Raw genomic sequence first — 27,945 nt, forward strand, 5'->3', positions numbered from 1 at the left:
ACTCCTGATAAAAGTAGTCGAGGAAGCCGCACAGGTGATTATCAACGCGATAATGAGCCAGATCATTCAAGCAAACAGCTGCCAGTCGGTGTTTGGCGCTGCTGGCTCCTCGATCTGCTGTCAAAGTAGTCACACGCACGCAGCAGACACCCTAAATTATGTGATAAGAATCATAAGTATCATGATCACCGCGAGCGACAAAGCCACTTCCGCACCTTTACACCGGAGGTAGAAGGAAGTCAGTCTCACCTTTCTCTGCTGCTTCTCCCATGCAGGATCCAAGAGGAGATCCCGATCCCAGTCATCTTCTTGATGCATATAATCATCTTCTCCATCATACTGTTCCATATTATACATGTATCTATAAAGCTTTATATATATATAGACGCTCTCTGCTTCTCTCGTGAGTCCCCCGGTCCTCGTCGAGGTGATGTTTTACAGCCGTATATGAGCTCAGTCTACTCTCCGCCACGCATTCAAGACGGTGTGTGGATGAAATTAACGGTCCACCCCCGGCTTCCCTCCCTCTCTCTCTCTCTCTCTCTCTTTCTCTCTCTCTCTCTCTCTCTCTCTCTCTCTCTCTCTCTCTCTCTCTCTCTCTCTCTCTCTTCCCCCCCTCCAACTCCGCTTCTTTTCTCTCTCTATCTGCTCTAGCTTTTGCCCAGCAGGAGCACGCAGCAGTAGGCAAGCAGTAGGCAGGTCTACAGGCGACGAGTGACAGACGCAAAAACTTTGCTTCAGACAAATTGAATCGATAACCGACCGAGGGATGTGATTGGACGCCTCGGGGCGCGTAGAACCCGCCTCCTCGAATTGGATTGGTTGCTTTGGCTGTCAGTGTGGAGGCTTTGTATCCAAGGTTATCTGCGTAGGTTGATCCAAACATCTGACTGTTTGACTGCGAGGATACTTCGGGATGTAATCCCCGTGTAACGCGTTACTTCACACGTTGTAACGACAGCATCTTAAACACTTACTGATGAATCCGTTTTGTTAATATTGGGTGAGTTTTTAGCAGTTACATCCTTTTCTTAAGTCACTGTAAGTGGATTTACTCAAGCAGCCTACTGAGCATAAGTACAGTTTTTGAGGTACTTGTACTTTGCTTCTTTCTATTTTATGCGACTTTAGTACACATTTGCAAAGATCTTAAAAACTACAGTACAGTCATCTAATGTGCCATAAAAAGTAGTCCACAACATTTCCCTCACAAATGTAGTAAGAGCATTACATGGAAATAAGTAGGTCAAATATGTATTTAAGTATAGTACTTGAGTAAATATACTCAGTTACATCCCACCACCATATTTACCCAATGAATACAGGACTATTACTTGTAACTAAGTAAATTTTTACTGTCAGTGGTGGAAGAAGCATTTAGATCTGTTTCTTCATTAAAAGTAGTATGACCACAGTGTGAGAATAGTACAAAAGTACTTAACTGTTAGCACCAACTTCTACTTAAAATAGTCATTATGCAGAATGGCCATTTTCAAAATCATACATATTTTATTCCCTGATTATAATTATTGATGTATTAATATCTAAATCATTTTAATGTTGTAGCTGGTGAAGGTGGGGCTAATTTTACTTATTTTACTTAACTGGTCATTTAAATTATCAAATAAATGTAGCAGAGTAAAAAGTACAGTATTTTACAGCTGCAGCATTTAAGTAATGTACACATTAATTCAGCACTAATTACTGTCCAGTAATATATATGATTTTGAGATGGACCAGTCTGTATAATGAGTACTTCTACGTGTGACACATTGATACCAGTGATAGTTATACTTTTCTTTTACTTAAGTAACATTCTTTCTGAAAGCTGAAAACTGTGCTGTTTTTCGGAGCTCATGAAAAGTTGACTTTTTAGGGATTTGTGGTCCTCACAGGACAACGAAGCCACAAACATATAAGATAAGATAAGATGCATCACATTAAACTACCCAAACGTATATAAAGTATTAGCTCAACTTTAAACAACTACAGCAGTAAAATACAACATACAGATTAATGTGCAAGTGATATTATATTTCCAGAAACATAATATATCATAGTCAAAGACTGATAGGGAATTTTGCTTAGGGATATTATATGTAATAGTTGCTTATACTATTTACATACTTTTACTTAAGTTTGAATACCAGACTTTTACTTCAGTGAAGTACTTTCACAATCTGGTATTAGTGCTTTTACTTTAGTAAAGGATATGAATATCATCCATCATTGCCAAATACTGTAGGCTATAGTGTGTGTATGCTGTGGGACTACTGTGTGCACAGCACTTGGATACACCGGACCTCCAGTCATTCAGAAAAGAAAGGTGAGTCAAGACGTAGCTCCTGTAAACATATGAGGCGAAGGCCAGGTCTGTCTGCCTTGTAAGGTAAACCGACTCCCTCGCCTCTGTCACACACTCACAGTCACACACACAGAGCAGGAAAGATGCCGACACAGGATAGCCCTGGCAGGCAGGAGAAAGTGGAGCGCTCTTCCATATATGGTCAAACTTCCAAGGTTGAATGTTTGGGAAAGTGATGTCACGGACGGAGAGCCGGCTGCCAGCTCTGCCTGGTCCCTGGTTGAAGGAAGCAGCCTGTGACTCCTGTGCAGGGCAGCAGCAGCCCGGTGGTGATAAAAGTCAGTGATTGAACAAAACCAAAAGTAGCTGACAGCAGCTTGATAGTAAGGGACTCTAGAGTGTGCCGTGGAGATAATTACACACCTTTTCATTGGCTAATTAACCTGCAGTGATTTGAAAAACAAAGAGATTGATTAAAGTTGTACTATTCCGAAAAACTACTGGCTAAAAAGTTATACAATGTTCCTTATCTGTGCCCATTAATAACTCCATTTCATTATCCCTGTCTTAAAATAATCAATTATTTAACTAGATTATAAATGGCTTTGCTAAATAAATTTGAACAAGAGTCTACAGCTATGCTGTGTGAGGATGCACAAAGGCACAGTGGTGTTTTCAGCTAAATGCTAATGTAGTAACTCCCTTCAGTGTTAAAAATCTGTAGAAATTTGAGGTTACATCACTGAAACATGCCTTTGTGGCATTAATCAAACCAAAATAAGAGGCTGCACTTTGGTACACTGTGCTTTGTGCTAAATGCCAATGTCAGTAAGCTAATATGCTCACAATAAAGACATGCTCATGTTTAGCAGATGATAGTCAGCATATCGACCATTAGTGTGTTAGCATGCTAACATTCTCACAAAACTCATGCTGATGTTTAGCAGGTAATGGTCAGCATGTTAACCATCTTAGTTTAGTGTGTTAGCATGCTAACATACAAGGACACACGCTAATGTTTAACAGATGGGTTACCATGTTAACCATCTTAGTTTAGTTTGTTAGTATGCTAACATACTCACAAGGACACATGCTAATGTTTAACAGATATGTGGGTTATCATGTTAACCATCTTAGTTTAGTATGTTAGCATGCTAACATACAATGACATGCTTATATTTAGCAGCTGTAATGGCCACCATATGAATTTATTAATACTAATATATTATAATATATTAATCAATTTAGTGTGTTAGCATGCTAACATTTACTATTAAGTACTAACTGTAAGCTACCACTAAAACTTAAGGTAATCATTAGTTATCCAGATATTTGGTCACAATTATGATTTTATGCATGGCCTACAGTTTACTTGTCACAAGGAGCAACGTAACTGATGCTTTAATATTTAAATTGATCTCTTGTGAGTTCCAAAACTTTCTGGAAGCACAATACTAAATTGCTGGAGTACCCCTTTAAGAGCGGACTAAATTTATTACAGTATTTATTATTACAGGAGCACGTAAGTATCTGTACCAAATTGTATGCAATTTATCCATTAGTTGTCAAGGCATTTCACTGAAAACCACAAATGTTAACCTGCTAGTGGCACCAGATGAAAAATCAGGGGATCACCAAAGTCATCATGTTGTTTGCAGATGATGTCACATCACTCTTTTGTTGTGGTGCGAACCGCAGATGGAGGGCCAGAAGTGATTTTCTGCATAGGAAGCACTATATCTCAGAATGCCTATGTTTTGCATCAGTTACGGTTACTCAGATCAATTAAACCAAGAAACCACAAGAAGCTTTTATTGAGTACCAAATGTTGTAGTTCATAAGGCTGAAAAATGCAAGAAATTGACCGAAAAAAACGGCTAATGGTGGAAATGGTGTAACATTAGCTATTATTTTAAAGCGATCTATGATTTAAAGCAATAGCTACAAGCAACACAACAAACACTTGTGGTTTTCACTTCCGGCCCTCCATCTGAATTTAATGCACGTGACTGCAAAAAACCTTTTGGCTTCATCCTCTGGGGACTGAATGACTGAATGTCCATGCAAACTTTCATGATGATTAATTTAATAATTGTTTCTATGAATCAGGCATTGTGGACTCAAGTGGTGGCACAACTGACACTGCTATTCCTGGTGCCATGCAACTAGCGTGGCTCAGACAGCTTTTAATTATTACTCTGCTAACAAGTTTTCTATCATTTGCCTCTTTCATTATGTAAATGAAACACACAGCCAGCATACCACACTAAAAATTAAAAAAGGTCGAAGCCACAGAGCAGCAACAGGAGCTCTAATTGGCAAGCTGACAGGAGGCTCTTCCTCTCAACACTGCAAATGATGGCTTATTAAACACATCAATTAACTCATTGTAATTAACCACTGAAACGTGTGTAATTGATCTGGTGGCACACTCCAGACTGCACAGTTTGGTTTGGGCAGACTGGTGAAATTTCACCCCATCCAGCTACTTGACGTCAACGTCATACTATTCAGCAGAATCCCAGAATATTTTGTGAAGAGTCAGTGGTGCAAAGGAGCTCAGGCCTCCTTTCCGAGGCACACAGGTCATGTGAAGAGCTGGTGCATTTGGCTCTGTCTGGTCTCTGGCAACTTCCCAAGGTATTCCAGTCATGTTGGGAGGGGAATTCTTAAATAGCTGTACTTGCTGTTAAAGCTAAACCATGTATGGGATACAGCAGAACAACCATGATAATCCTATTGAATTGTACATGTGTTTGGGTTAGTGGTCAAACAGCTTGAGCCAAAACACCATCTGGGACCAAAGGAAACATTCTGTAGGGACGGGATGAAGAATGTCAGGACTCAGTTTAAAAGCAGAGTTCTGCTGCTTTGCATTATAATGGGGTGGGTGGGGGGCTGGAAGCACAGGGGTTAAACACAAAATCTGTCTTTAAACCCCAGAAAACATGGTTTCACATCTTAAACAGTATATAAGTATATATATAACAGAACAGTATATATATCTGGCATGTATTGGCTGCTGTTTCCTTTTAACATTTCACTTGTCATCTGTGTGTGTGATATGTGCTGTATTTTTGTTTGAGCCTTGTCAAAGGAGAATTTCTGTCACCGTCTGGGACAGACAATAAAGTCTGTCTATCTATCTATCTATCTATCTATCTATCTATCTATCTATCTATCTATCTATCTATCTATCTATCTATCTATCTATCTATCTATAGTGAGACCTCATTGATTTTGCACGTTAAAAAAGCTGTGTAAAGCCTTTGTGGCTAACAGTGATTTTACTTGAGTCAGCGCTGGTCGGGGCTGAAGAGTTTAAAATAAAAAAACTGGGGTCGTGGAGTTGGGAGAAGTGCACTTACCTGACCTCTGTAGGCCGCTCCTTATTAGGAGGCTACATTATCCACTGCTAGCATAACACACCTGAATCTCTGACTGATGGTGGTAGTGTTGCATTGAGGGTAATGTAGGCACTGGGATTTGACAAGGATTAATATCTCTCATTCTGCTGCTTTGATTTTGATACTTGTCTTTTAACTGACAATGTTCTAGCCTGTTTTTATGTAACATTAAATATTCATGACTCAATGTGCATATATCAAAGTTAAAGTTTGGTGCTGAAGAGTTTCTAAAACAAATCTGTTCATCGGGACTGTGTGCGTATGGTTCAGTCCGATTTGACTGGAACTGCCATCGCATTTTCATTCAGAGTTTTTCTAAATCCTTATTGGTGCAGGGGAAAACGTGTCACCGCCTCTTCAAACTGAGCCCTGCCCACCACAAACCAGTGCGAAAAGCAAGGACAAAAAGACAGGAGCAACTAAAACTTGCACTGCAACTGAGAAATGAAACTTCTCTTAACTTTGTCAGCAAATAGTATGTGGGACCACAACGCTCATTGAGGAAAATAGGTTTTGTGGTCATTAGGATGACAAAGTTAGGATGTCCCCTCCCAAACCAATATGATGCATTTGACCAAACCCACGCTTGCTTTCATGGAAGTCCTCAAAGGCTGTGGTGTGCACTGGGCTCCTCCCAGTTGTGAATGTGACCTATGAAAAAGGGTGTTGCTGCAAAAGGGCACATATAATCAGTTAACCTTCGTGAATAAGTCAAGATAAAAAAGTCCACTGTTAACTGTCTAACTCTAACACAGCACACTTTAGCAGTGTTCAGTAACAGATATCTGACTTCATTCTTTCAGGGAATTTGTAAAAGTCAGCTCATAATTTTGATTGATGCTACAGCTGTAAAACTGTGCTGGTAGCTGTTAAAAAAGCTGACTACACCCCTGCTTCTGTAACCTGTAATTAATCATTAAGCCATACGCAGCCCAGCAGGCACACCAGTCAAAATGTAAACAACCCCAAAGTATACACTATCCCTATTGGGGTATTTGTCGCATGGGAAGCATGGGGGTTAAATGAAGGGTGTCTACTTCCTGCAGATAAATGCTGGTCACAAAGTTCTAAGAAGGAGAGGAAATTATTTTGACAAGAGAGCAGCACAAACAACTCGATAACCCTCAACTACATGTCTGCCTGCCCTCAGATTACCACTTCACCGCTGGCTCGTGAGGCCGTGATGCCATGCGGCGTGTTTTCTTTTGTAATCTTTCCCAGCAACCACTGGTGTTCCCCTCTAGTCGTCTGCTTTGTCTGGCAGAAGAGTGCCGTCGTTCAGGCTGTAGACAGGAGACAGCTGGCATGGCTGCTTCCTCGGAAAGCAATGACATCATGTGTTTCATGGACAATCATTGCACAGTTGGGGAATGTAAGAGGGTGTGGCGGAATTATTGCTGAATGGACGCTCATCCATTTATGGTTATTCACCTCATGACTGGTCAACATCCTGTCTTTTTTAGGAACACTGATTTGTTTGTCTTTGGTAGCTGATTCCAGTACCTTTTAGATTCAACATATTTAAGCTGCTGTAAAGATAATGTGGAAAAAAAATGCGTGTAGGGTCGAAAGGGTCGAGTTTCAGCTCAATGTTTATCTGTCCGGCCCGAATTTGACTGGTTTGGTTCACTCTCACTGCTCTCTTAGCTTAATTTTGAAGCAATCAGTCATTGATTTTAAGCAAAAAAGCTCTAGAAACACTGCTGCATTTTCGTGGTCAATAACTACTCCCAACTGGGAGTTCCATCTTATTATTTTCACCCAGTAATAAGGTTAACTAATGTAGGCGGGACCAACCTGGGGGAAAGTGAAATAGCAGAGTCCTCGATTGGCTCTGAGAAGCTGTTTGAATTTGAGCCTTGATCTGATTGGACTAAACCCCCAAAAAGCTCATGTGAGCTGCAGATTGTTTGACTGCAGGACCAAAGGGATACCAGGAGTCTTTCCTTCTCTAAATACCTTAAAGTCTACTAACATTTTATTAACATGGCATAATGTAGAAAATGACTAAGTCTGCTCAGGTAAAGTGCTTCCACACTGTTGGTTGTAGTTGAGCATTGGGACATACAGCCATGTTTCTTTCTGCCTCTTGCTGCACGTCTACTGTAGATGCATTGCCACTGCTTTATTGCTGCACCGTGCTAAAACCACAGATGAATGATTATTCTACCACGGTGCAAAGTGTCGACTCGTGGTTTTGAGAGTCGACTGGTCAATTATTCTGTGAGACCCCTGCGAGACACTAACTGCTCAGCACCAAACAGCATACACAATTATCAACTAGCTGGTGAAACTGTGGAGCCTTCAGCAGCTAAAGAGACAAGTATTCCCCTTAACATTTGGTAGAAACCAAACACAGAGCTTAAAGGGAGTGAACAATGCACTTATATTCACCAGAAGGACGGAAACAAGGCTGCTGCTGAGTAAATAGTGTAGTGAAGTGTTTGCAGTGCCCCCAAGTAGCCAAAAAAATCAGCTGTTGCAGGTTTAAATATGACTACTTTAAAGCTAACAAAATGAATCTCATTATTAATTAATGTGGAGAGATTTTCAACCAGCATTCAGACAAATACGGTGTTTGCGAATCCTTGAATAAAATGCTTTTTACAACCCTTATTCTAAAAAATAGATGAGTGGCCAAAGACTTTCTACTGAAATGTTTTCTTTTTAGCATATTTCACATTAACTCTTCGTGATATCTAAACCATTTTAATTCTCAGTGACGTGTATGTGTTTTATTCAGAGAGGCAGGCTGCTAACTGATTTATCTATTCTCACAATGAAGGCAAAGATAATTGGTTCTGCCAATAAAAACACTACTCTGGCTGACATTGGGTGCTCAGGGTCAGGGCCCGCCGAGAGAGCTTCAGGTTTCTTTCACAGGAGAGACCCAGGTTAGCAGCTGGTAGCGGAGCATCCAAACCTTCACTCAAATAACTCATTTCCATCATTTCAGACAGACGTGTGTCAGGGAGTGTAAACATTTCACCAGTCAGACTCTGCTGTGGGTAAGTGCAGCCTCAGGAAGACGCTGTGGCTCCGTCACTGGAGAACAAATTATTCTTTAATTGCAGGAAAACAAAAGCGAGCGCTGGCTTGTAACGGTACCCAGGGGCTGGATAATGAGACAAAAGACAATTGGTAGACGCACTGAAAGCATCTTTCCAATGCACAGCTTAAACAAATGGTACTCCTTAAGATTTCTATGGAGACAGTCAATCCTTCAGACACCCCCGAAGCGGTCTTAGCAGAGAATCTCTTTAAAATGAAAATAAGCCCAATCAGATTTACGCTCAGTGTGAAACTGTAGAAATTAAAATGCTGCTAAGCTTTTATCCTCCATAAGACCTTTTTTTTTTGTTGTGGTTGGAGGAGCTCCAAATCCTGGGTGGAGCTTTCTGCAACAACCAGAGCATGGGAGAGAAACATTGACGCTGCATGAAAATAAAGGCGTTTCACTTAAAATACCATTGTTATCAACAATATTTAGTTTATATTTTCCATCTTTTAACGTCATCTGTGGTTTGACCTAAAGAATGATGACACTGTCCAATTCCTTTGTTTGGAAACACAAATTAACCACACTTTCTCTTTTTTTTTTTTAGTTCCTTAACGTCTTCTGCTCTTAATCAGCACGAGTTCACATGTGTCGCATGACTACAAGACGCAAAATGAAAAAGCTGAGTTGTAAAAACCCATAGAAAACCCACTTCCTAAACTGAGTCTGTTAACAAAGGATTTCTCTCCAGGATGAGAAGGAGACGTCATTATGTTTTTAGCTTCTTTTCCGACGGCGAGGCGCCTGATTCGCCCTCCTCTGATCCCACATGAGTCCGTTTCAGAGCGCTCTGTGCCAGGCCTTTTTCTCTCTGTGGCCTTGTGTCTTCAGGTGTGACGCCAGTCTCTTCCTCTGATTCTGAGGAGACGAGGAGGTTCTCGCTCACGTATGGGGCCACAGTCCGGTGCTGTCCGTTCACTCCGGGGCTACGCTGGCTCTGGGAGATACTGTCTAAAGCCCCTGAGCTGCTACAAGCCTCTTCGCTATCAGAGCTGTCTAAAGCCAGATCTGTAGCAGCCCTTTCTCCAGTCCTGTGTCCAAGCAGTGACCGTGGGGACGCAGCTGGGTGCGTTTCCAGCTCAGTTCTGTCACTCCCTTCCTCATTCTCCAGGCTCTCGGGAGACATAACTGGGCTCAGACACACAAAGTCAGAGGGGCTAAGACATTTTTCCTCATCTCTGGCGCTGCCAGTGCGGGGCTTGATTTGGAGAGAGTTTTGCTCCTCACTTGAGGAGGAGGAAGACAGGTCATCGATTGATATCGATGGGTAACTGCAGGAGTCGATGGCTGAAAACAGAGCCTGTACAGACTCCGGTCGATCCCCAGCTCTGGACACCACATGCATGCGCCGTCGCCTCATGACGTTGCGCCGCCTCACTGCACTGCGCCGCTTCTCTTCGTCACTGCTGGAGCTGGAAGTGGACGTGGAGGAGCTGGACACTCCGGCAGGAAGCGAAGGAGAGGAGGTGGGGCTGGACAGCGTGGAGTTGTCCCTGGGGCTCGGGGAGCGAGGCCGGGGCATGGGGTCGAGCCAAAACTCACTCGAGTCTGAGTCTTCGTTCACAAGGAAGCCTGACTGATGCCGCTGATGCCTGCTTCGTCTCCTCGGCCGCCCCTCCACCTCCGCTACGGCCGGCTCGTCACCTCCTGAGGCATCAGGTCCAGCCAGGGAGGAGGAGGACGAGTTGTCAGAGTCGCTGTGGTGACCAGCAGCCGTGACGGCGGTGGGAACCGTCGGTGTAGCCCGCGTGGTGCGGCGTCCTCGAGCGTGGAGCTGCATGATGGCCTCCTCGCTCAGGTCACTGTCAGAGTCGGAGCTCCAGCCCTCGATCTCCCGACGCACCAAAGAGTCGAAGAACGCCATCATGCGTGGATCCTCCTGGATGGACTGGCTGACGTAGTCGTGGGACAGGCCGCTGCCGCTGTTGAGCACCAGGCTGATGTACTCCTCATGGGTGTAGAGGCTGCGTGACTTGTCCTCCACACGACCCTCCAGGTCACCTAGACTGTCAGGCTGCAGGTAGGGACTCCACACCTGAGACGGACGGAGTGTGGAGGAATGTTGGGTGGAGGAATAAAGGAAAAGACAGAAAAGGGAGATCAAGAAAAACAAAGATTTAAAGTTGCACAGATCAGAAGGCAGAATAAAAAAACAAGTGAGAACAAGTGAGCAGTGCAGAGGCCCAGATGAAAGATGACTGATGGTCTCATATTACAGAACACCTGGACCGGCATCACCTTTCACTCTACAGTAAGATGTACAGAACAGAGGGCTTGTGTTACTGTACTGACAAAAGAAAATCTTTCTTACTCTTGTGCAAAGGCTCTTGTGTGAAGTTTCCCCTTTTTATAAATACATTTTTAGACCGTTTGCTGGGATTTCACTTTTTTAAGTTTAACATTGCACTTTTCAAAGGCTTGGTAGTGATAACTTTTCATTACTGTAATCATGATTTTAGGTTTTCTACTTACACAAATAAAACAGACGACCGCAGGTGAGCTTTATTTTTCATAACACTACAGGGAGGATATGACGGGCCAAATTCCTTCCTTCCGTGCGTAGATATAAATAAAAACAAATTGAGGAACAAACTTAGAGGGGTGGGCTGCTTACTGCTGTGAGTAAAGGATAAGAAAACAACATGTGTTCTGTTTCTCTGAGCACAAGCAAATAGCTGATGACTGATGATGCGTAACTGAGTCAGTCGAACATCAGTGGGACATGAAGCCAATTTCAGATGCTGCCTGGTTTACTCACACGGTCAGCGCAGTGCATCAGACAGCTCGTACTGAATAAGACTGAACACATGAGCGCAGCTGCTGTGTGCAGCGTAACATCTTAATGTTGTGAGGAGTGTTTGTGTGTTTGTCGAAGAAGTAAACAGATCAAAACAAATGGCTCACCATATGAATTCTATCGGGAGTCAGTTTTCTGATTTTAAACACAAATCGCTGATAGTGCAGCCCTATGAGGCCTGAGCGACAGTAACGGCTTCTGCAGTTATACTTGATTTACCCGTGTGGGCTTCGCCAATTGATCCAGTCCACCTTAAACAGCCAAGACTGTTGAAAGCCTGGCAGTGTGTCACGGTCTGGTTTGAGAAATCCTGTATCTGTGGAACCATTCATATCCCACTATGACCCAGTTCTTGAACACCGCCTAACATCATCTGTTACGGACGACAGTCGATGATAGGGGGACATCCATCTTTTTTCATCCTCCACACCACAGAGCTCAGTCTGCTACAGCGCCGTGTCAGCAGAGATCAATGTCTCACTTAAGGGCACATCTACTGTCTGAACATCTGTAGGCGCACACTCAGATTCAGGCTGTCCACTTGCAGAACAATTTATCCAACCACTACATCATCCGGATGCCCCAGTGGATAGAGGAGTTACCTCTTAGGTCTAAATCCAGCCTCTAAAAAACAGATGTCTTTACCTTCTTTCTTAAAAATACAGCCGTGATATTCCTTCACTGACCTTGATGACTTTCTCCACGCCGGAGGAGCAAATCATGTAGGTTTGAGGGTTGAAGCGAACCTGGTTCACGATGGAGCGGTGACCCTTCAGGACCATGAAAGCCCCATTTACCACCCGGCCAGGGCCTCCTTGAAGGAAGAGCATGGTGTGAGAGTCACAGAGATACAAGTCCATGACATGGATTCATTAAAACACACAGCCAGCGACACTAAGACAGCAGGGATTATTCAACCTGCTCGTGAATATTCCAGAACAGAAAATAAAGACTGTGAATTATGGAGGTAATGTAATCCTCATAATATCCATTAGTCTGACACCAAATAGGCCCTTTGCACATATTTTCAGTGTGAGCAACTCCAGGGAAAATAAAATCCATAAATGTGTCAGGTGGAGCTCCAGAGCTGCAAACGACCACATTCCTGGATCGTAGCATCTTTGGGATTTTCTTCCCAGAGTAATTAGATTCAAGGCATGTTCACAGGAGGCCTATGTGGAGCACTTATTTCAAAATTTTCAGCGTTAACTTTGCTTTTTTTAGTTAAGTTTGGAGACATGGAAACATTCAAATTCAAGAAAAGGTTGGTGCAGTTTGACTCGAGTAAGAAGTGAACAACAGCAGTGGAGGATTAAACAATGAGACGCTGATATAGGATATCTGATGGTTACTCCTGCCTGGAAAGCATACTGTGACTGAATGAACTGAGGGCAAACCGCAGTCTGGGCTGACGCTCAACAGCAAAGAGCACAATGGCATCCATCATTCTTTCTGACACTGATTGGAATCAGATTTGTTTAGCCTTCTCTGACGCCACTCAAATCTTTAACCTTGCAGGACGACACATCACCGAAACTTTGTCCAAAAACATATCTGCAAGTTGTGGAGCATCTGATTACAAGCACTGATTTCCTGGTGAACACTGTGAACGTAAACAAACTCACAAAACAAAAGCATTCAGCAGAGTGGACTGAAAGACATTCATCTCACCTTGGGAACCAGACGATTAGGCCAAAATCAGTGTAAATCATGGCCTATACATCGGCATAGATCCAGGTAAACATGCACTGGGTGCAGACAGATTCAGTAACTCACCTGCTTCTGGATCCTTCGGGATTTTCCACATGTAGAGGTTGAAGTCATCTGACCCGGACAAGATGTACTGAGCAGGAAGACAGAGGGATGTTTAGAGATTTAAATCTGCTCCATTACATATGACAAAACTTTCCATCTGACCACAAGGGCGACACACACACTCAAAGAGTCAAACCCCGGGGGGGTCACTGCATGGTACAAAACCACCAGATCTTATCACAGCGCTTCGTCTACAATGTGGATCAAACACGCTCTTGACGTGACATGACAGCCTGACCCCAACACAGCTCCTGCTCCACGTCTGAACTCTTATTAGACTCTGTAAACAGATGGTTCCACTTAAACCTGTCGCTTAAGGTAAGTTTGGACAGAAACAGACGGGGGGGCGCACGTTTCTTATACATACATCTGAAAGCAGCATGTAGAGAAAGAATAGGAGCTGAATCTGGCACTGTAATGTGCAGTCACTTCCAAAATTAACACGCTTGGTTGTTCAATCTGCCAATAAACTGCTTGCTGAGCCCCTCCCCCATCCAGTGATTGTCCAATCATAGCTCAGCAACCGTAGCTAAGCTCGGTAAGTCAAGCTATGGGTTTCCTTGCATGCCCCACTCACAAGGACCTTTTGCCCCCACATCGCCCCTCTGATTGTGGCTCTGGTTGTAGCTACACCCAACAGGATGCTACAGCCAGTGCCGATGGCTACAGTCGGAGTTCGGAGGGCTGGAGGTTGTTTACACACTGGACTGCACAAGCATCTACAAATAGTTAGGCGCTCAACATGAAGAAACCAGAACGTTTTCCTTCTCAGAAATACGTCCCCTGCTTTCTTTCCTCCTGGCACATTTCTTTTCAGTTGGAACGTCTGTCGAGCCTTATTTTACCATCTGGAGGCACATTTTTGGTAAATCACTTGCATTTGTTTCAAGGCATCGTCTTGTGCTGCGGAGTTTCTGACATTCTGTCACGTTGTGAATTATTTTTGTGCAGTTTTATCCGCCAGTAACTGAAACAAATGTCTTCAGTTTTCCTATGTAAATATTCTGCTGGTCTCTGCGGGTGCATTGCTCTTTCAGCTTCTCTGTTTCAGAGACTTGCTCAGGAATGTTTCGAGGAGGCTTGTGATCATGCCGGCCGGCCTACATGAGTCTATCCACTCTCTTAATCACTGTATTACTTCTTTATTTGGTGAAAAATGTCTTGATCTAAAAGGAACCTCCTCTCTGCAGTGATGAGAAACCGTTATTCCCGAAACTCTGGCTGTTGCTCATATCAGCGTAGCTCCAGGCCGCATGAACACGCTCTGAAGTGAACACCTGTGTGCTCCGCCTCAGGTTCCCAGAGGACACGTCAGGTAGGAATGTCACACCCATGACTCCCACTCTGCACCTCTGCTTTCACACCACTCTGAGAAAATCCTCTGTGGTCTGTGGTTCTGGGTCTATACGAGGAGGTTTCTGTGAGACGAATGGTGGAAATCATCTGGTCAAAGTTCTTTTACGTTCTCCATCGCTGGTCATTGTTTCTCCTGCCACCTCTTCTCTTCTCCTCTAAACTGTGATGTCTCGCTAAAACTGGCATCCTGTCTCTACACTTTATGAAATATTTGCCATAAAGATGCTGGAGTTTACAGCTTTGATCTCATACTGACGGTGCAGCTCCCAGTGGTGCTCACAACCCTCCAAAACCAATCTGTGGACAGCTGCTTGCGGCTCAAAAGCTCTCACGCAGTAGCAGTGGGTAATATGAATAAACCCCTCACTGTGCAAGTCACTTTATTAAAAAAATGTAATTGTGATATAACACGTTTTCTGTGTATGGACAAAATAAGCAGGCAGGTTGTTGGTTAACCCTGGAGATCAAATCAACATACTTGGATCAAAATGGTGCAAACATCACATAAAAATTGGAATAAATTCGCTCATTATGTTCTGGAGATATCCCGCGAATGGGACGGATAACCCGAAAACCTACTACCCAGAGCCATGGCTGTAACAAGCGCAGACCCATAAACTGTACGGCCATTTTGTTAAACTCTACGAGGCCGCTGAGTTTGTTTATCTGGCCCCTAGTGGTCAAACTGTCTGAGTGCAGCACTACAGAGTAACTGAGGACCAGGCCGAGAAGTAATGTCTGTCAGCACTGCTGGGTGTAATCTGATGTGGTTAGAAATGTGCTGACCTCACCTAACAGTGATGTCACCGTGCCTCCACATCACCTGAAGCACACCTCTGCATCGCTGCAGAAAGGTGAGACGTCAAACCACTGGCGGTCAACGGAAACAAGTCAGACTCAGTCACAGACGTACTCATATGATATGATCTTTATGGGCCTTTAACACTGCACACACACAGAGTGCCACACGAGTGCTGATTGTATTGTAACAAGATATTATTATGAGGGATACTACATCAGTATTTGTAAGATTTCTACATATTTAAACTATGTAAAATGCTATTACTACACTCAAACACATGTAGTGTAGGACCCCTTGACTCCTCAACACTCCTTGTCAAAGTCAAAAAAACAAAACTCAAATCCAGCTTTTTTCTCTCCATCCAGGCAGCAGGTGAAGAGGTGCAAAGCAGCAACCTTCTTGCACAGCCCTGACCCGATTCGGTAACCTTTAAACTACCTCCTTCACTCATGTAGCGAGGGATCATTTTTAAGCCTCCATGAGCTCTGCTGACACCCGAGGATAATGTTAACATAATAAACATGGCTGCAGGGTGATGTCATGTCTGAGGAGGACCAACGGGAGGACCATTGGCTGAGTGCAGGGGCTCCTGGTGTTCCTCCAACGCGCAAAAGTCCCACTTTCACAGACGGAACCGACATTTTCTTCTATTCTTAGTCTTTCTATTGATCCCACATGTTCTGCTTATGTTTCACTTTAAGTGACCACAAAGTCAGATAAAACTGTCTCCCCACTGTTTGACATCGCTCACATTCTGTTTCTGCTTGTCAGATCAGGAGTTAGATCACACACTCGAGTGTCATACATCACATTCAAGACGCTGCTTCTATGGCTGCACATGTACATGAAATGGAAACTTTGAGACGTCCTGTGAAACATTTCATACATATTTTAGGCCTGCGGGATATGAGGAAAATCTATCAATCAATACTACAATAATGCGATAATTTGATAAGATTTGCCTCTGTAGGAATGAAAGATATTCTTCTGATTCTGGCATCTGATTATTAAAAGTGCTGTAGTGAAAGCACGACAAAGTACTGACAGATTTATTTCAACAAAGGGAAGATAAGTAAAACACACGACTTTAGGAGAGTTTACGAGCAGCACTTGAATGCACCATGAAGTCCCTGTGTCTGTGTTTGCTCATATACAAACAGCAGCCAGAAGCAGTCCGCCCGTAAATATCATTTTTTATTACATGACTACTTCTGTACAAACATTTACCCGTCAGTGTGGCGGATGGCCTTCTGAGATGTACTCGCCAAATGGAAAATCTACCTGTGTTCGCTGCTGAGTGGGTGTTCATTCAGACCCCTCGGCGTGTGTAAATGTGATGGGATCTGGGAAAACCAGTCACATGTCATGGGAAATTTTTAATATCACCTAGAAACTTGTTTCAAGCTCTTCTCAAATCTGTTTTTATATCTGGTTTGTATCAAGTGTTATGGCCACTCAAATCAGCTGATCAGCAGGATTTTTTGGAGCGGAATTTTGAGAAAAGGATTGTAAATCAGAACACGAGCAGCTACCTCAAACTCTCTCCGTCTGTGAAGCTTCGACATCTCTCTCCGTGCGCGAAAATGCACATTAATATGACTTCGTCTTCATGTTATGTGGTTTACTATGATTAGGGTGAACAGATGTCCCGCTTTGTGCGGGACAGTCACGCATTTCCAGTACTTTTCACACGTCCCACAAATTGCGATGTCACGAATTGTTAGCATGACTGTCAATAACAATTTGCGACGTCATAATTTGCGGGACATGTGAAAAGTAAAGGTAATGGAAATGATGTCCTGCACGAAGCGGGACATCTGGTCACCCCAACTATGATAGATGAACTGTCTTCGTAGGCTACGTAGACTAACAAGTTAAGGGCGGATTTCATGTGCTGATCGTTTTTCATTCGTAGGAGGTAACGACAAACAGCGTGCCTAATTTAAATAACGTTTTTAACGTATGAAACAAGCGAAATATAATGAGATATTTTCAGGAATGATAGAAAAGATGTTGTTAAATAATAATCTAATGAAAACCCAATTTCACCAATATTTCGACTTACGACCTATTTTCATGTTTTCCTGGAAAAGTGCCAGCGCGACGTCTGACGGGTTTTCCTAGATTTCATCACAAATGAAAAGATTTCGCTTATTCATCGCGTTTTGACTGTGTTTATCTCACATGTTCATTAGGATCAAAACTCAATTTATCAGTCAGCACAAGTGCATTTCCCCTGTATGTAAGAGGAGGGTGTGTTTGGACACAATGGGACACTAAAAGTTGGAAGAGATGCCTTCAGATCCTGTTTGCCTTGCCTTTAATTTATAAATGCCTTATTCATTTATTAACCAAGTCTTTGTCCAAATATACACAGCAATGACAGCAGCAGTAGCTTTAGCTCAGGATTTGTGCGATCTGATGACCAACCTGGTCTTTGTCTCCAGCGAAGCAGCAGCTCTTCATGGTGCAGGAGTTGAAGTAGCCCTGGTTGTCAAACTGGAAGCTGGGCAGGCGGGAGTGCAGCTCGTAGAGGACGGGCGGCAGGCGGCGGCGCAGCGCCAGCAGCTGGGTGCCGGTGCTGTTGAAGCGAACGCTCATGGCGCTCTGCAGGGACATGCTGCCTCCATAACGCAGCAATGAGCTGAGAGAACAGGCGGAAAGAACATATTAAGGCTCAGTAAGAGTTCAATGCACCAATGGTCATTTATTTTCTAAAATCTGCCGAAATCACAAAGTGAGATTTCAGAAGAGATGAGCGTCCCATTTCTAAGTGTACTCTTCTTAGGCCAATCCAGGTTGGAAAATGTTAATTCTTTCAGTTTTTCAACAGTCTGAAGGCTTTAAAGTACTTTTCAGAACAAAATAATCAATGTGATCACAGAAAACAGAACTGCAACAGACATAAAACAACATCAGAAGACATACTGAGACCAAAGAGACTGGTCAGGACAAATTTTAATGACAAAAAAAACTGGTCATTCATCAAGTAAACTTCAACTGGAAGCAGTTTTCAAGCTGCATAGTAAACTGAGGGGATTTCTAAGAAGTGGCTGTTAAAGTAGCCACACTGCAGAGAGGCAGAGCCAGCAGCGGAGGAGGGATGACTCAGTATTTACTTTCATTGGAAGCGTTTTAGTCTCTGAAACTCAACCTAACCTGAGTGAATTCAGTGTTTTCACAGAGTCATCTGAGCGGTATAAACATTTGGTTTTTGCAGAGTGACGGGTCTGCAGTTAACAGAGCGGCAACGGTGATTAGCTTAACTGTGGGGCAACATCGCCGCCTGGTGGACACAAGCAGGACAAACATGCATCAGACTGTACAATTGATTGTGTTGAGAAAAAACATACAAACTATTGGAAAAAGAGTCCAAAATCGACCGTATAATGGATAAAAAATAAGTACCAATGTTCTTTTTTTTAACCACTTTCCAAACTTCTAAAGAGAGGATACTGTGAGCGGTGTAAAAGTACACCTCACAAGTATTTTAGGCTGTTTTTATCACCTCTACTATGGTTTAAGTGCTTGTAATTCATTAGATTTGTCACAGATGCTGCAAAAACACAATTTATCTTGAAAAATGGATCAAAAGAAGCCTTTCTAACCTGCGTGGCTTGCGGATGTCCCATAAGCCGACTCCCTCCTTGGAGTTGGCTGTGGCGATCAGCCTGGGCTCCACAGGGTTAAACATCACACTGTGGAAGGCTGAGGGGTAGCTGGCCAGGCAGAACGGCTCTGCGGGAAGAGAGAAGAGGGATTTTTAGGAATTACACTTACATCCATGTTAACACACGCCGTGCCCCCCACCTGATCCCGACCTCTGTCCCATCAGCCTCAGCTGTGCTGCATTTTAGTGCTAACTGGCAGATATTAGCATGCAAACACACACAAATAAGATGGTGAACCTCGAACATTCCTCTGAAATTCCAGCAGAGGGCAGCCTCAAACACTAGCATCAGCGTCTCAATGAACAATCTAATCAAAACATTTCCCAGCTCAGGTGTGCTTACTTATTTTGATGCATCATACTTACGGCTGCAACATAAAACATCACTCATATTTAGAGTGAGAGCTCGACCAACAAAGGAGTGCATCTGTGTGCAACTTCTATCCTTTCAAAGTGGAGCTTCAGCGCCGGAACAGCTACATAAAAAGCCTGCTGGCAGACATGGAGTACCAGTTACTGCTAAATGTATTATTAGGCCAACTTAGTCACAAGGAAGGCTTCTAAAATAGAAGGATGTGGACGTCATGCAAGATGATCCACTGCATTTTTAAAGTTATCAACAAGTCTCACTAAGTCCCATCATGAAGCGCTATACGGCCTTTTCAGACTGTTAAATGCACTGCATGTGAGCAGCTTTGTAATTACAGCCACAGAGACAACAAACGAGAGGACATGCTTTGGAGATGAGCTCTGTTTGTGTATTTTTATCCCCGCCAAGACCACTGCAGAGCTTCATTTACATGTAATAAAGATAACTTTCCTGTTGCGTGCTGATGCAGGGTTTTACCTGACAGGGAAGTGATCTTTTGACTTGTTCATTTATCTTCCAGTGCAGGAGCTTTGGGAGGCTGAGTCGGCATGACGCCCATTTTTTATTTTAATCCAATGCTAGCCTCACACATTTTCAGACTACGAAATGAGTTATCTGACTTATCCAAACATCATTTGGAAAAGGGCTTTAATTCTACTTGCCTGCAGCCCTGAGCATAAACATAAAACACGGCATCACCGCGCATGACTATAAAAAGTTATTTTCATTTTTACTGTCATTGCCAACCGATGAGGTTTGCAAGAGCACACATGCCGCCTCCGCTTACCTGCACTTGGCGGCTCGCGGGTGTCCCAGATAAGAACGCGTCCGTCGTCAGATGAGCTGGCAAACACATTGTCATTGACCGGACTGACGGACAAACTGTACACAGCATCGATGTGCAGGAACACGTTCAGAGTTTCTCTTCTGGGGGAACAACAATCATCCAAATGTTAACGGTTCTGTTCGAGTCAACACGAGTGCAGTTTAATCGCCGCACAGCCAAAAGCTTTTTATATATCAACATTAGCAGCATACGGTCTCTTCATGAGTCATTATAAACCATATATTAATGCCTCATTCTGCATGAGCATATTCTACAAATACTAGGCCATAAACTACGAGTTTCCCCTCAATAAAATCCTGATTACTGCTGAACAAGAGTTCATCTTCACACTCTGACACGCACACACACACACAAAATAATAATACAGTGATACAACTGATAAGGGGAGATGTCAGAGTGATGGGTCACCACAGCACAGCATCCCGAGCAGCTTGGCGTTAGGTGCTCACAGGCACCTCGGCAGTGCCCCGGAGGAGAACTCTGCAGCTATCAATCAGTAACTTATTGGTAGCAAGTAAGGAAGCTGTAGCACATGAATTATGGTCTTAATAACCTGACCTAAACCCTGAGTGACCCTAACCTGCAGAAGAAGGTATTAATAAGTGCTTCATAATGACTGATAAAGAGCCAAAATGAGGCTGATGTGTGCTAATAATGAGCTAGTTGATGGTGAACATGTGTGCCTAAATATAAAGTGTTAGTTTACTCACCTTTCCACATCGTGAAGAATCACCTGTTCATCATTTCCTGAAAAACAGCAGACAGACAAACTGTGGCTCACAGAGTGAAGGTGCACAAGATAATTGCTCCTCTGCTCTGATTTTCAACCTCAGAGGCCTTCGGGGGATTCTTAAATGGTGTGGTTAGTTAATTATCAACTAACAACTACACAGCATCATCAATATTTTATCGCCTTGGCTAATTTGCATGGCAGCTTGACTGTGGTAAGTAAGCAGCATTCACCTCGTGCCTCCAGAACGACATAATAAATTTAGCAACTCCAGCATCTTAAATTTAGATATTTCCATCCATAATTCATACCAAACACTTTTAATGTGCAACGAAGTGACTACAACACTTCAGCAGCCACTTAAATGCACAGAAAATGATCCATTAAATATTTCATCTTTTGCCTTTTGATGATATAATAACTGAGATATGTTTTATATTGAGTCCTACCTGCATTCAAAATAAATATGCATTTTTTAATGCCATTTATTTCATTGCTCAACACCTACAGTGTCAAACACTGTGTGGTGTTCTATTTATTTCATTTAATTCCATCAAAAGCTGCCATCCTCCACTGCATCGGCATTTTCTCATGTAATCTGATGAACCTTTCACCCACGCGCCCTGCACAGGTCAAGGCCAAAGAAGAGGAATGCACCTTGTTGCTGTGAGCAGAGATCAGATGTAGTTTTTCTTGCTCTTACCGCCAGAGAAGACCTTTTTGTTGGTACTGTCAAAGGCCAGGCAGAAGATGTTGGACAGGTGCTCCCCCTTCAGCTTCACAGGCTTGGACCGAGCGTGGATGGCTTTCTCCATGTGCCACAGCAGCACCCGCCGGTCGTCTCCTCCTGTAGACACGAAAAGACGGACTGACATCACCAACTTACACAAATGCACAGAATCGTCCTGAGCAGTAGTTTACATGTTCTTTGTACTTGTGACCCTTTAAAGTGAGTTTAGCCTTGAATGAGTAAAACTAAAAGACTTAGAGGTACAATTGTTAGTTAATCACTTAGTGAATCAAAAAAAAATTAATCAGCCACTTAAAGTTAAAGTTCAAGTGATTCTTAAACAAGTCCTGCAACCGTTCTCTTATGGCAGGTTCTCCAGTGTGAAGATTTGCTGGTTTTCTCTGTTGTTTATCAGCGTAAACTTTGGGTTACAGAAAACAAGACATCTGAAGGCGTCATCTTAGACTTTGGAAACTGTAATGGTCATTCTGATGATAATTATCATTTATTCTACAGTATTTAGCTGCAGCCCAAAACAATACAGTGTGAAAATACAATAATTTGCAGAGGACATTCAATTCACACTTAAAGGAGCAACATTAAGAGGCCACTGTGTGATGCATATGGTGCAAAATCAGGATCAGGAGGTCACTTTCATGGTCAAGAGTTAATATTTACACTCAACCTGAAAGAACTGTATATATATATATATCTTTCATTTATCACAGCGGCAGTTAATGAGGCGCAGCTACATCGTTTCACTTACCTGGCCAGGTGGAGTCAAGCTCATATTCTGGAGTTTTAGTCAACTGCTGCTTGACTGTGCAAACTTAACATCCTCAGCAGCCCCAAAAATAGCAAGCCTCGGGCTGTTATACTAGGCCAGATGATGGTTTTTAATCCTCTCAGGACATAAAAAGCATTGTGATTTCAGGAGGTAGCCATGATGAGACCCACCAGAGAGAGAAAATGTGCACTTCAGGGGCCACAGTGATGAGCTTATGGGTTGACATGTGGGAGGCGCAGTGAAGTTAGTTTCATTTTCGACATTCGCTCGTTTTTTTCTCTTTAAACTTTAATAGCGTCATGAAAACGGCAGTGATTTCATCCAGGTTGGTATCATTTTGTAGATATAAGTATGCCAGACATTTCACAGGTGTCATCGACCCTCCAAGCTCAGTGAGTGTGGCGAAAACTCTAAGGAACAGCGCTGAATGTCCTCCTGAGTACCTCACTGCTGCCATGGAGCTTAAGGACCGTCAGCAAATTACTACGGTCAAGGTAGCAGCCCCAACAAAATACACAAAGAAGCATGATAAATTCAGCCCCAAAAAAGTATGGCAGCATTGGTGGACTTCCGGTTTTCAAAATAAAGGCTTCAAGAAAGATAAATAAGTCAAATGACATGTATTCATTTCAAATAATATCATTTCTCATCTGTTTGTAAGGTCATTTATTATGTTTCACAATACCCCCTGCTAAATCATGTGAAAATATTTGACTTTGAATTTGAATTATTAAAAACACAAGTACTGTACCTCATTTATTATGGTTTTATTTTCAAATAGCACAATGGGATTTGATCCCAGAGACTCCATTCCACTTCTCCTAGGTTTCTTAGGTCAGTATTCATCTTTCACAACAATAATCTCCAAGAAAATCATGTGAAGAAAATTATTAAGACAAAAGTATCTACTGTAACTCATTTATTACTTAATCCTGGTTTTATATTTAAATAGCTCTATGGGAATTGATCCCAGAGACTCCATTCCACTTCTCCTCATATTCTTAGGTCAGTATTGATCTTTCACAAGCATTATCTCCCAGAAATTAATGTCAAAACACTTGTTGAAAACACAAATATCTACTGTAACTCAATTATTCTAATTCCTGGTTTTATTTTGAAATAGCTCCATAGGATTCGATCCCAGAGACTCCATTCCACTTCTCATGTGTTCCTTGGGTCAGTATTCATCTTTCACAAGCATCATCTCCCAGAAATTAATGTGCAAACACTTGATAAAAACATTACTGTAGCTCATTTATTAAAATTCCTGGTTTTATTTTGAAATAGCTCCATGGGATTTGATCCCAGAAACCCCATTCCACTTCTCACGTGTTTCTTAGGTCACTGTTCATCTTTCACAAGCATTATATCCCAGAAAATCATGTGAAAAAAACTTATTAAACATGCAGGTATCTACTGTATCTCATTTATTACTAATTCCTGGTTTTATTTTGAAATAGCGCCATGGGATTTGATCCCAGAGACTCCATTCCACTTCTCCTGTGTTTCTTAGGTCACTGTTCATCTTTCACAAGCATTATCTCCCAGAAATGAATGTGAAAACACTTGTTGAAAACACAAGTATCTACTGTACCTCATTTATTACCAATTATTGGTTTTATTTTGAAATAGCTCCATGGGATTTGATGCCAGAGATTCCATTCCACTTCTCATGTGTTCGTTAGGTCACTGTTCATCTTTCACAAGCATTACATCCCAGAAAATCATGTGAAAAAAACTTATTAAACATGCAGGTATCTACCGTATCTCATTTATCGCTAATTCCTGGTTTTATTTTGAAATAGCTCCATGGGATTTGAACCCAGAGACTCCATTCCACTTCTCCTGTGTTTCTTTGGTCACTGTTCATCTTTCACAAGCATAATCTCCAAGAAAATTTGTTTAAAAAGTTATTAAACATACAGGTATCTACTGTATCCCATTTATCGCTAATTCCTGGTTTTATTTTGAAATAGCTCCATGGGATTTGATCCCAGAGACTCCATTCCACTTCTCCTGTGTTTCTTAGGTCACTGTTCATCTTTCACAATCATCATCTCCAAGATAATCATGTGAAAAAAACATCTTAAAAACACAATTAGCAACTGTACCTTGTTTTTTCCTTATCCTTGCTTTTATTTTGAGTTACCTTTTCGGGATTTTAACACACATATTCAGTTACACATCTCATTTTTTCTTAAGGTCAGTTTGTGTGTTTCATAACAAGTATTTATTTTCTATATTTTAATTTTAAAGTTAGCTTTTTTAAGTTATTAAAAAAAAGTATTTCCAGAAACATGTGTTTCTAATCTTTGAGCATGTTTTTGCTTTATTATAAAAACCTTTTTTCAAAAAAAAAAATCTGGTAACATTACCACAATGATGAGAATTTGCAACAGTTTTCTTCCCTACATCAACTTCATGGTTTGCGCGGTATGCAAATTAAGTCAAACAGAGGCAGACGCGGACAACGGATTCATGTCGTCGTCTTTTTTGAGACACATTACCAACTAACATTCCAGACTGAGACAGTACTCCTACTGTCAACTTTCGAGTGCAATAGTGACTTGGATTAATCGACCAGGTGCTCACCTTTCCATAACTAAGACAAGTTCCATATATTTTATTTTATTTCAAAATAAAACCAATAATTGGTAATAAATGAGGTACAGTAGATACTTGTGTTTTCAACAAGTGTTTTCACATTCATTTCTGAGAGATAATGCTTGTGAAAGATGAACAATGACCTAAGAAACACAGTTGAAGTGGAATGGAGTCTCTGGGATCAAATCCCATGGAGCTATTTCAAAATAAAACCAGGAATTAGCGATAAATGAGATACAGTAGATACCTGCATGTCAAATAAGTTTTTTTCACATGATTTTCTGGGATGTAATGCTCGTGAAAGATGAACAGTGACCTAAGGAACACAAGAGAAGTGGAATGGAGTCTCTGGGATCAAATCCCATGGAGCTATTTCAAAATAAAACCAAAATATGGCAATGCACAATGTACAGTAGATACTTGTGTTTTTAACCAGTGTTTCATGTGATATTCTGGGATGTAATGATTGTGAAAGATGAATACTGACCTAAGAAACACGTGAGAAGTGGAATGGGGTTTCTGGGATCAAATCCCATGGAGCTATTTCAAAATAAAACCAGGAATTAGTAATATATGAGATACAGTAGATACCTGTATGTTTAACAACTTTTTAAACAAATTTTCTTGGAGATTATGCTTGTGAAAGATGAACAGTGACCTAAGAAACACAAGAGAAGTGGAAAGGAGTCTCTGGGATCAAATTCCATGGAGCCATTTCAAAATAAAACCAGGAATTAGCAATAAATAAGGTACAGTAGTGTTTTCAACAAGTGTTTTCACATTATTTTCTGGGATGTAATGCTTGTGTAAGATGAATACTGACCAAAGAAACACAGGTGAAGTGGAATGGAGTCTCTGGGATCAAATCCCATAGAGCTATTTCAAAATAAAACCAATAATTGGTAATAAATGAGGTAAAGTACTGTTTTCAACAAGTGTTTTCACATTAATTTCTGGGAGATAATGCTTGTGAAAGTTACACATTGACCGAAGGAACACAGGAGAAGTGGAATGGAGTCTCTGGGATCTAATCCCTTTGAGCTATTTCAAAATAAAACCAGTAAACAGTAATAAATGAGGTACAGTACATACTTGAGTTTTTTTTTTTTGTTTTTTTTTTACATGATTTTCTTGGAGATAATGCTTGTGAAAGATGAATACTGACCTTGCAAGCTGAGGAAAAGTGGAATGGAGTCTCTGGGATCAAATCCTAGAAAAAGCTGGCTTGACGGGAGTAATTTGCTGACGGTCGCTAAGCTCCACGGCAGCAGCGAGGTATTCAGAAGGACATTCAGCGCTGTTCCTTAGAGTTTTCGCCGCACTCACTGAGCTTGGAGGGTTGATGACACCTGTGAAATGTCTGGCTTACTTATATCTACAATATGATACCAACCTGGATGAAATCGGTGCAGTTTCCAAAACGCTATTAACGCTCAACCAGGAAAAAAAAAACGAGCTAATGTCGAATGTGAAACCAATTTCACTTCGGTGTGGAGGCGAGCTCATATTCTGGAGTTTTAGTCAACTGCTGCTTTACTGTGCAAACTTAACATCCTCAGCAGCCCCAAAAATAGCAAGCTTCGGGCTGTTACACTAGGCCAGATGATGGTTTTTAATCCTCTCAGGACATAAATAGCATTGTGATTTCAGGAGGTAGCCATGATGAGACCCACCAGAGAGAGAAAATGTGCACTTCAGGGGCCACAGTGATGAGCTTATGGGTTGACATGTGGGACCGGTCCGGGGCTGCTGCCCTCTGAGCTGCTCGCTGTTTGGTTTGACGTTAGCTAGCTAGCTAGCTAGCTAGATAGCTAGTTAGCTAGCAACACAGGCTAGGCTATTTTAGCTAGCCCAGTAGGGTTTCAGCTGACTGTCTGGCTAGTTAGCGTTAGCATGCTAACACCTTAAAACAGCCTCAAACAGGGGAAGGGGGATTTGTCAACTTACCAGACACGAGCCATTCTCCGCCGTTGTTGGAGAACTCAATGGCGTTGACACAGCCGAAATGTCCGAGCATATCCTTCTTGTAGAGGCTGGTGCAGCCTGCCAGCCTGCGTCTCTGGAATTCCTCTTTTATGAGCGGCTGCCCAGTCAGCTCTCTGCGGGACAGAAAGCCCACCGAGGAGCGCATACCGCAGCCCTTCAGCTCCTTCATTTTCACCGTGCAAAAATGCGGCCCGCTCTGCTTTTGTTTTCACCACTGCGCCCTCGACATCTGCTGGCGTTGCTCGGTGGATGTGGCACACGGCTGCTCCTGCCCTGCGGGGTCTACATTATGGTGGATACCCCGCTGCCTGCCCGCTGATGTCGACGTTGTTTTGTACCTCCTCTGTCTTCTCGGCAGTCCCAGCAGCAGCTTCCTGCTCCGGCGGAGGATCTCTCTCTCCCCCTGTCTGTCAGTCAGCATCACCGGCCAGGACTTTATTTACAACCACAGGCTCTTATTTCGTTTCACCTTTTGCTGAATCTGTGCCAACTAATTTCTACCACAGGTATCAAGTGTGAGCCCACCTGAATATTGAGCCCACCACTCTCATTTTTAGGTTTTAACAAACCTGTGGTACATTAAAAACTACACCTGGAAAGTAACTGAGTACAATTACTCAAGTACTGTATTTAACAAATGCAAACAAAGGCTACGTTTCAATATTGTACTTTTTCCTCCTC

The 27,945-nt window shown here is 42.4% G+C and overlaps 2 protein-coding genes across 7 annotated transcripts in view; both read right to left on the bottom strand.

The window, feature by feature from the left end:
* actn1 (actinin, alpha 1) overlaps nucleotides 1–500 on the bottom strand; it is a 55,263-nt gene extending 54,763 nt beyond the window's left edge. For 3 of the 6 annotated variants that reach the window (XM_070978907.1, XM_070978912.1, XM_070978909.1), the window contains exon 1: nucleotides 250–488. In XM_070978907.1, the coding sequence (XP_070835008.1) occupies nucleotides 250–357 (108 nt within the window). In that variant the 5' untranslated portion in view covers nucleotides 358–488. Of the gene's footprint in view, nucleotides 1–249 lie in introns of all 6 variants that reach the window. The other 3 variants (XM_070978908.1, XM_070978911.1, XM_070978913.1) reach the window with 2 other exon arrangements.
* Nucleotides 501–8,755: 8,255 nt separating this feature from the next.
* dcaf5 (ddb1 and cul4 associated factor 5) lies at nucleotides 8,756–27,673 on the bottom strand. The gene is made up of 9 exons (XM_070979912.1): nucleotides 27,226–27,673; nucleotides 21,861–22,004; nucleotides 21,138–21,174; nucleotides 20,368–20,507; nucleotides 19,149–19,278; nucleotides 17,971–18,184; nucleotides 13,344–13,410; nucleotides 12,254–12,381; nucleotides 8,756–10,805 (listed from the first exon to the last, which is right to left on the bottom strand). The coding sequence occupies exons 1-9, from the start codon at nucleotides 27,431–27,433 to the stop codon at nucleotides 9,480–9,482; spliced, it is 2,394 nt and encodes a 797-aa protein (XP_070836013.1). The 5' UTR covers nucleotides 27,434–27,673; the 3' UTR covers nucleotides 8,756–9,479.
* Nucleotides 27,674–27,945: the final 272 nt, after the last annotated feature.

The sequence above is a fragment of the Chaetodon trifascialis genome, chromosome 14 (genome assembly GCF_039877785.1).
Source record: "Chaetodon trifascialis isolate fChaTrf1 chromosome 14, fChaTrf1.hap1, whole genome shotgun sequence".
Taxonomy (NCBI): Eukaryota; Metazoa; Chordata; class Actinopteri; order Chaetodontiformes; family Chaetodontidae; genus Chaetodon; species Chaetodon trifascialis.

Excerpts from the sequence above, each read along its gene's own strand:
- dcaf5 (XM_070979912.1), bottom strand. The coding sequence starts at position 27,433 with ATGAAGGAGCTGAAGGGCTGCGGTATGCGCTCCTCGGTGGGCTTTCTG. Across the intron at positions 20,508-21,137 it reads ATTCTTCACGATGTGGAAAG|AAGAGAAACTCTGAACGTGT; the intron begins GTGAGTAAACTA and ends TTGTTCCCCCAG. Across the intron at positions 19,279-20,367 it reads CCGCGAGCCGCCAAGTGCAG|AGCCGTTCTGCCTGGCCAGC; the intron begins GTAAGCGGAGGC and ends CTCTTCCCGCAG.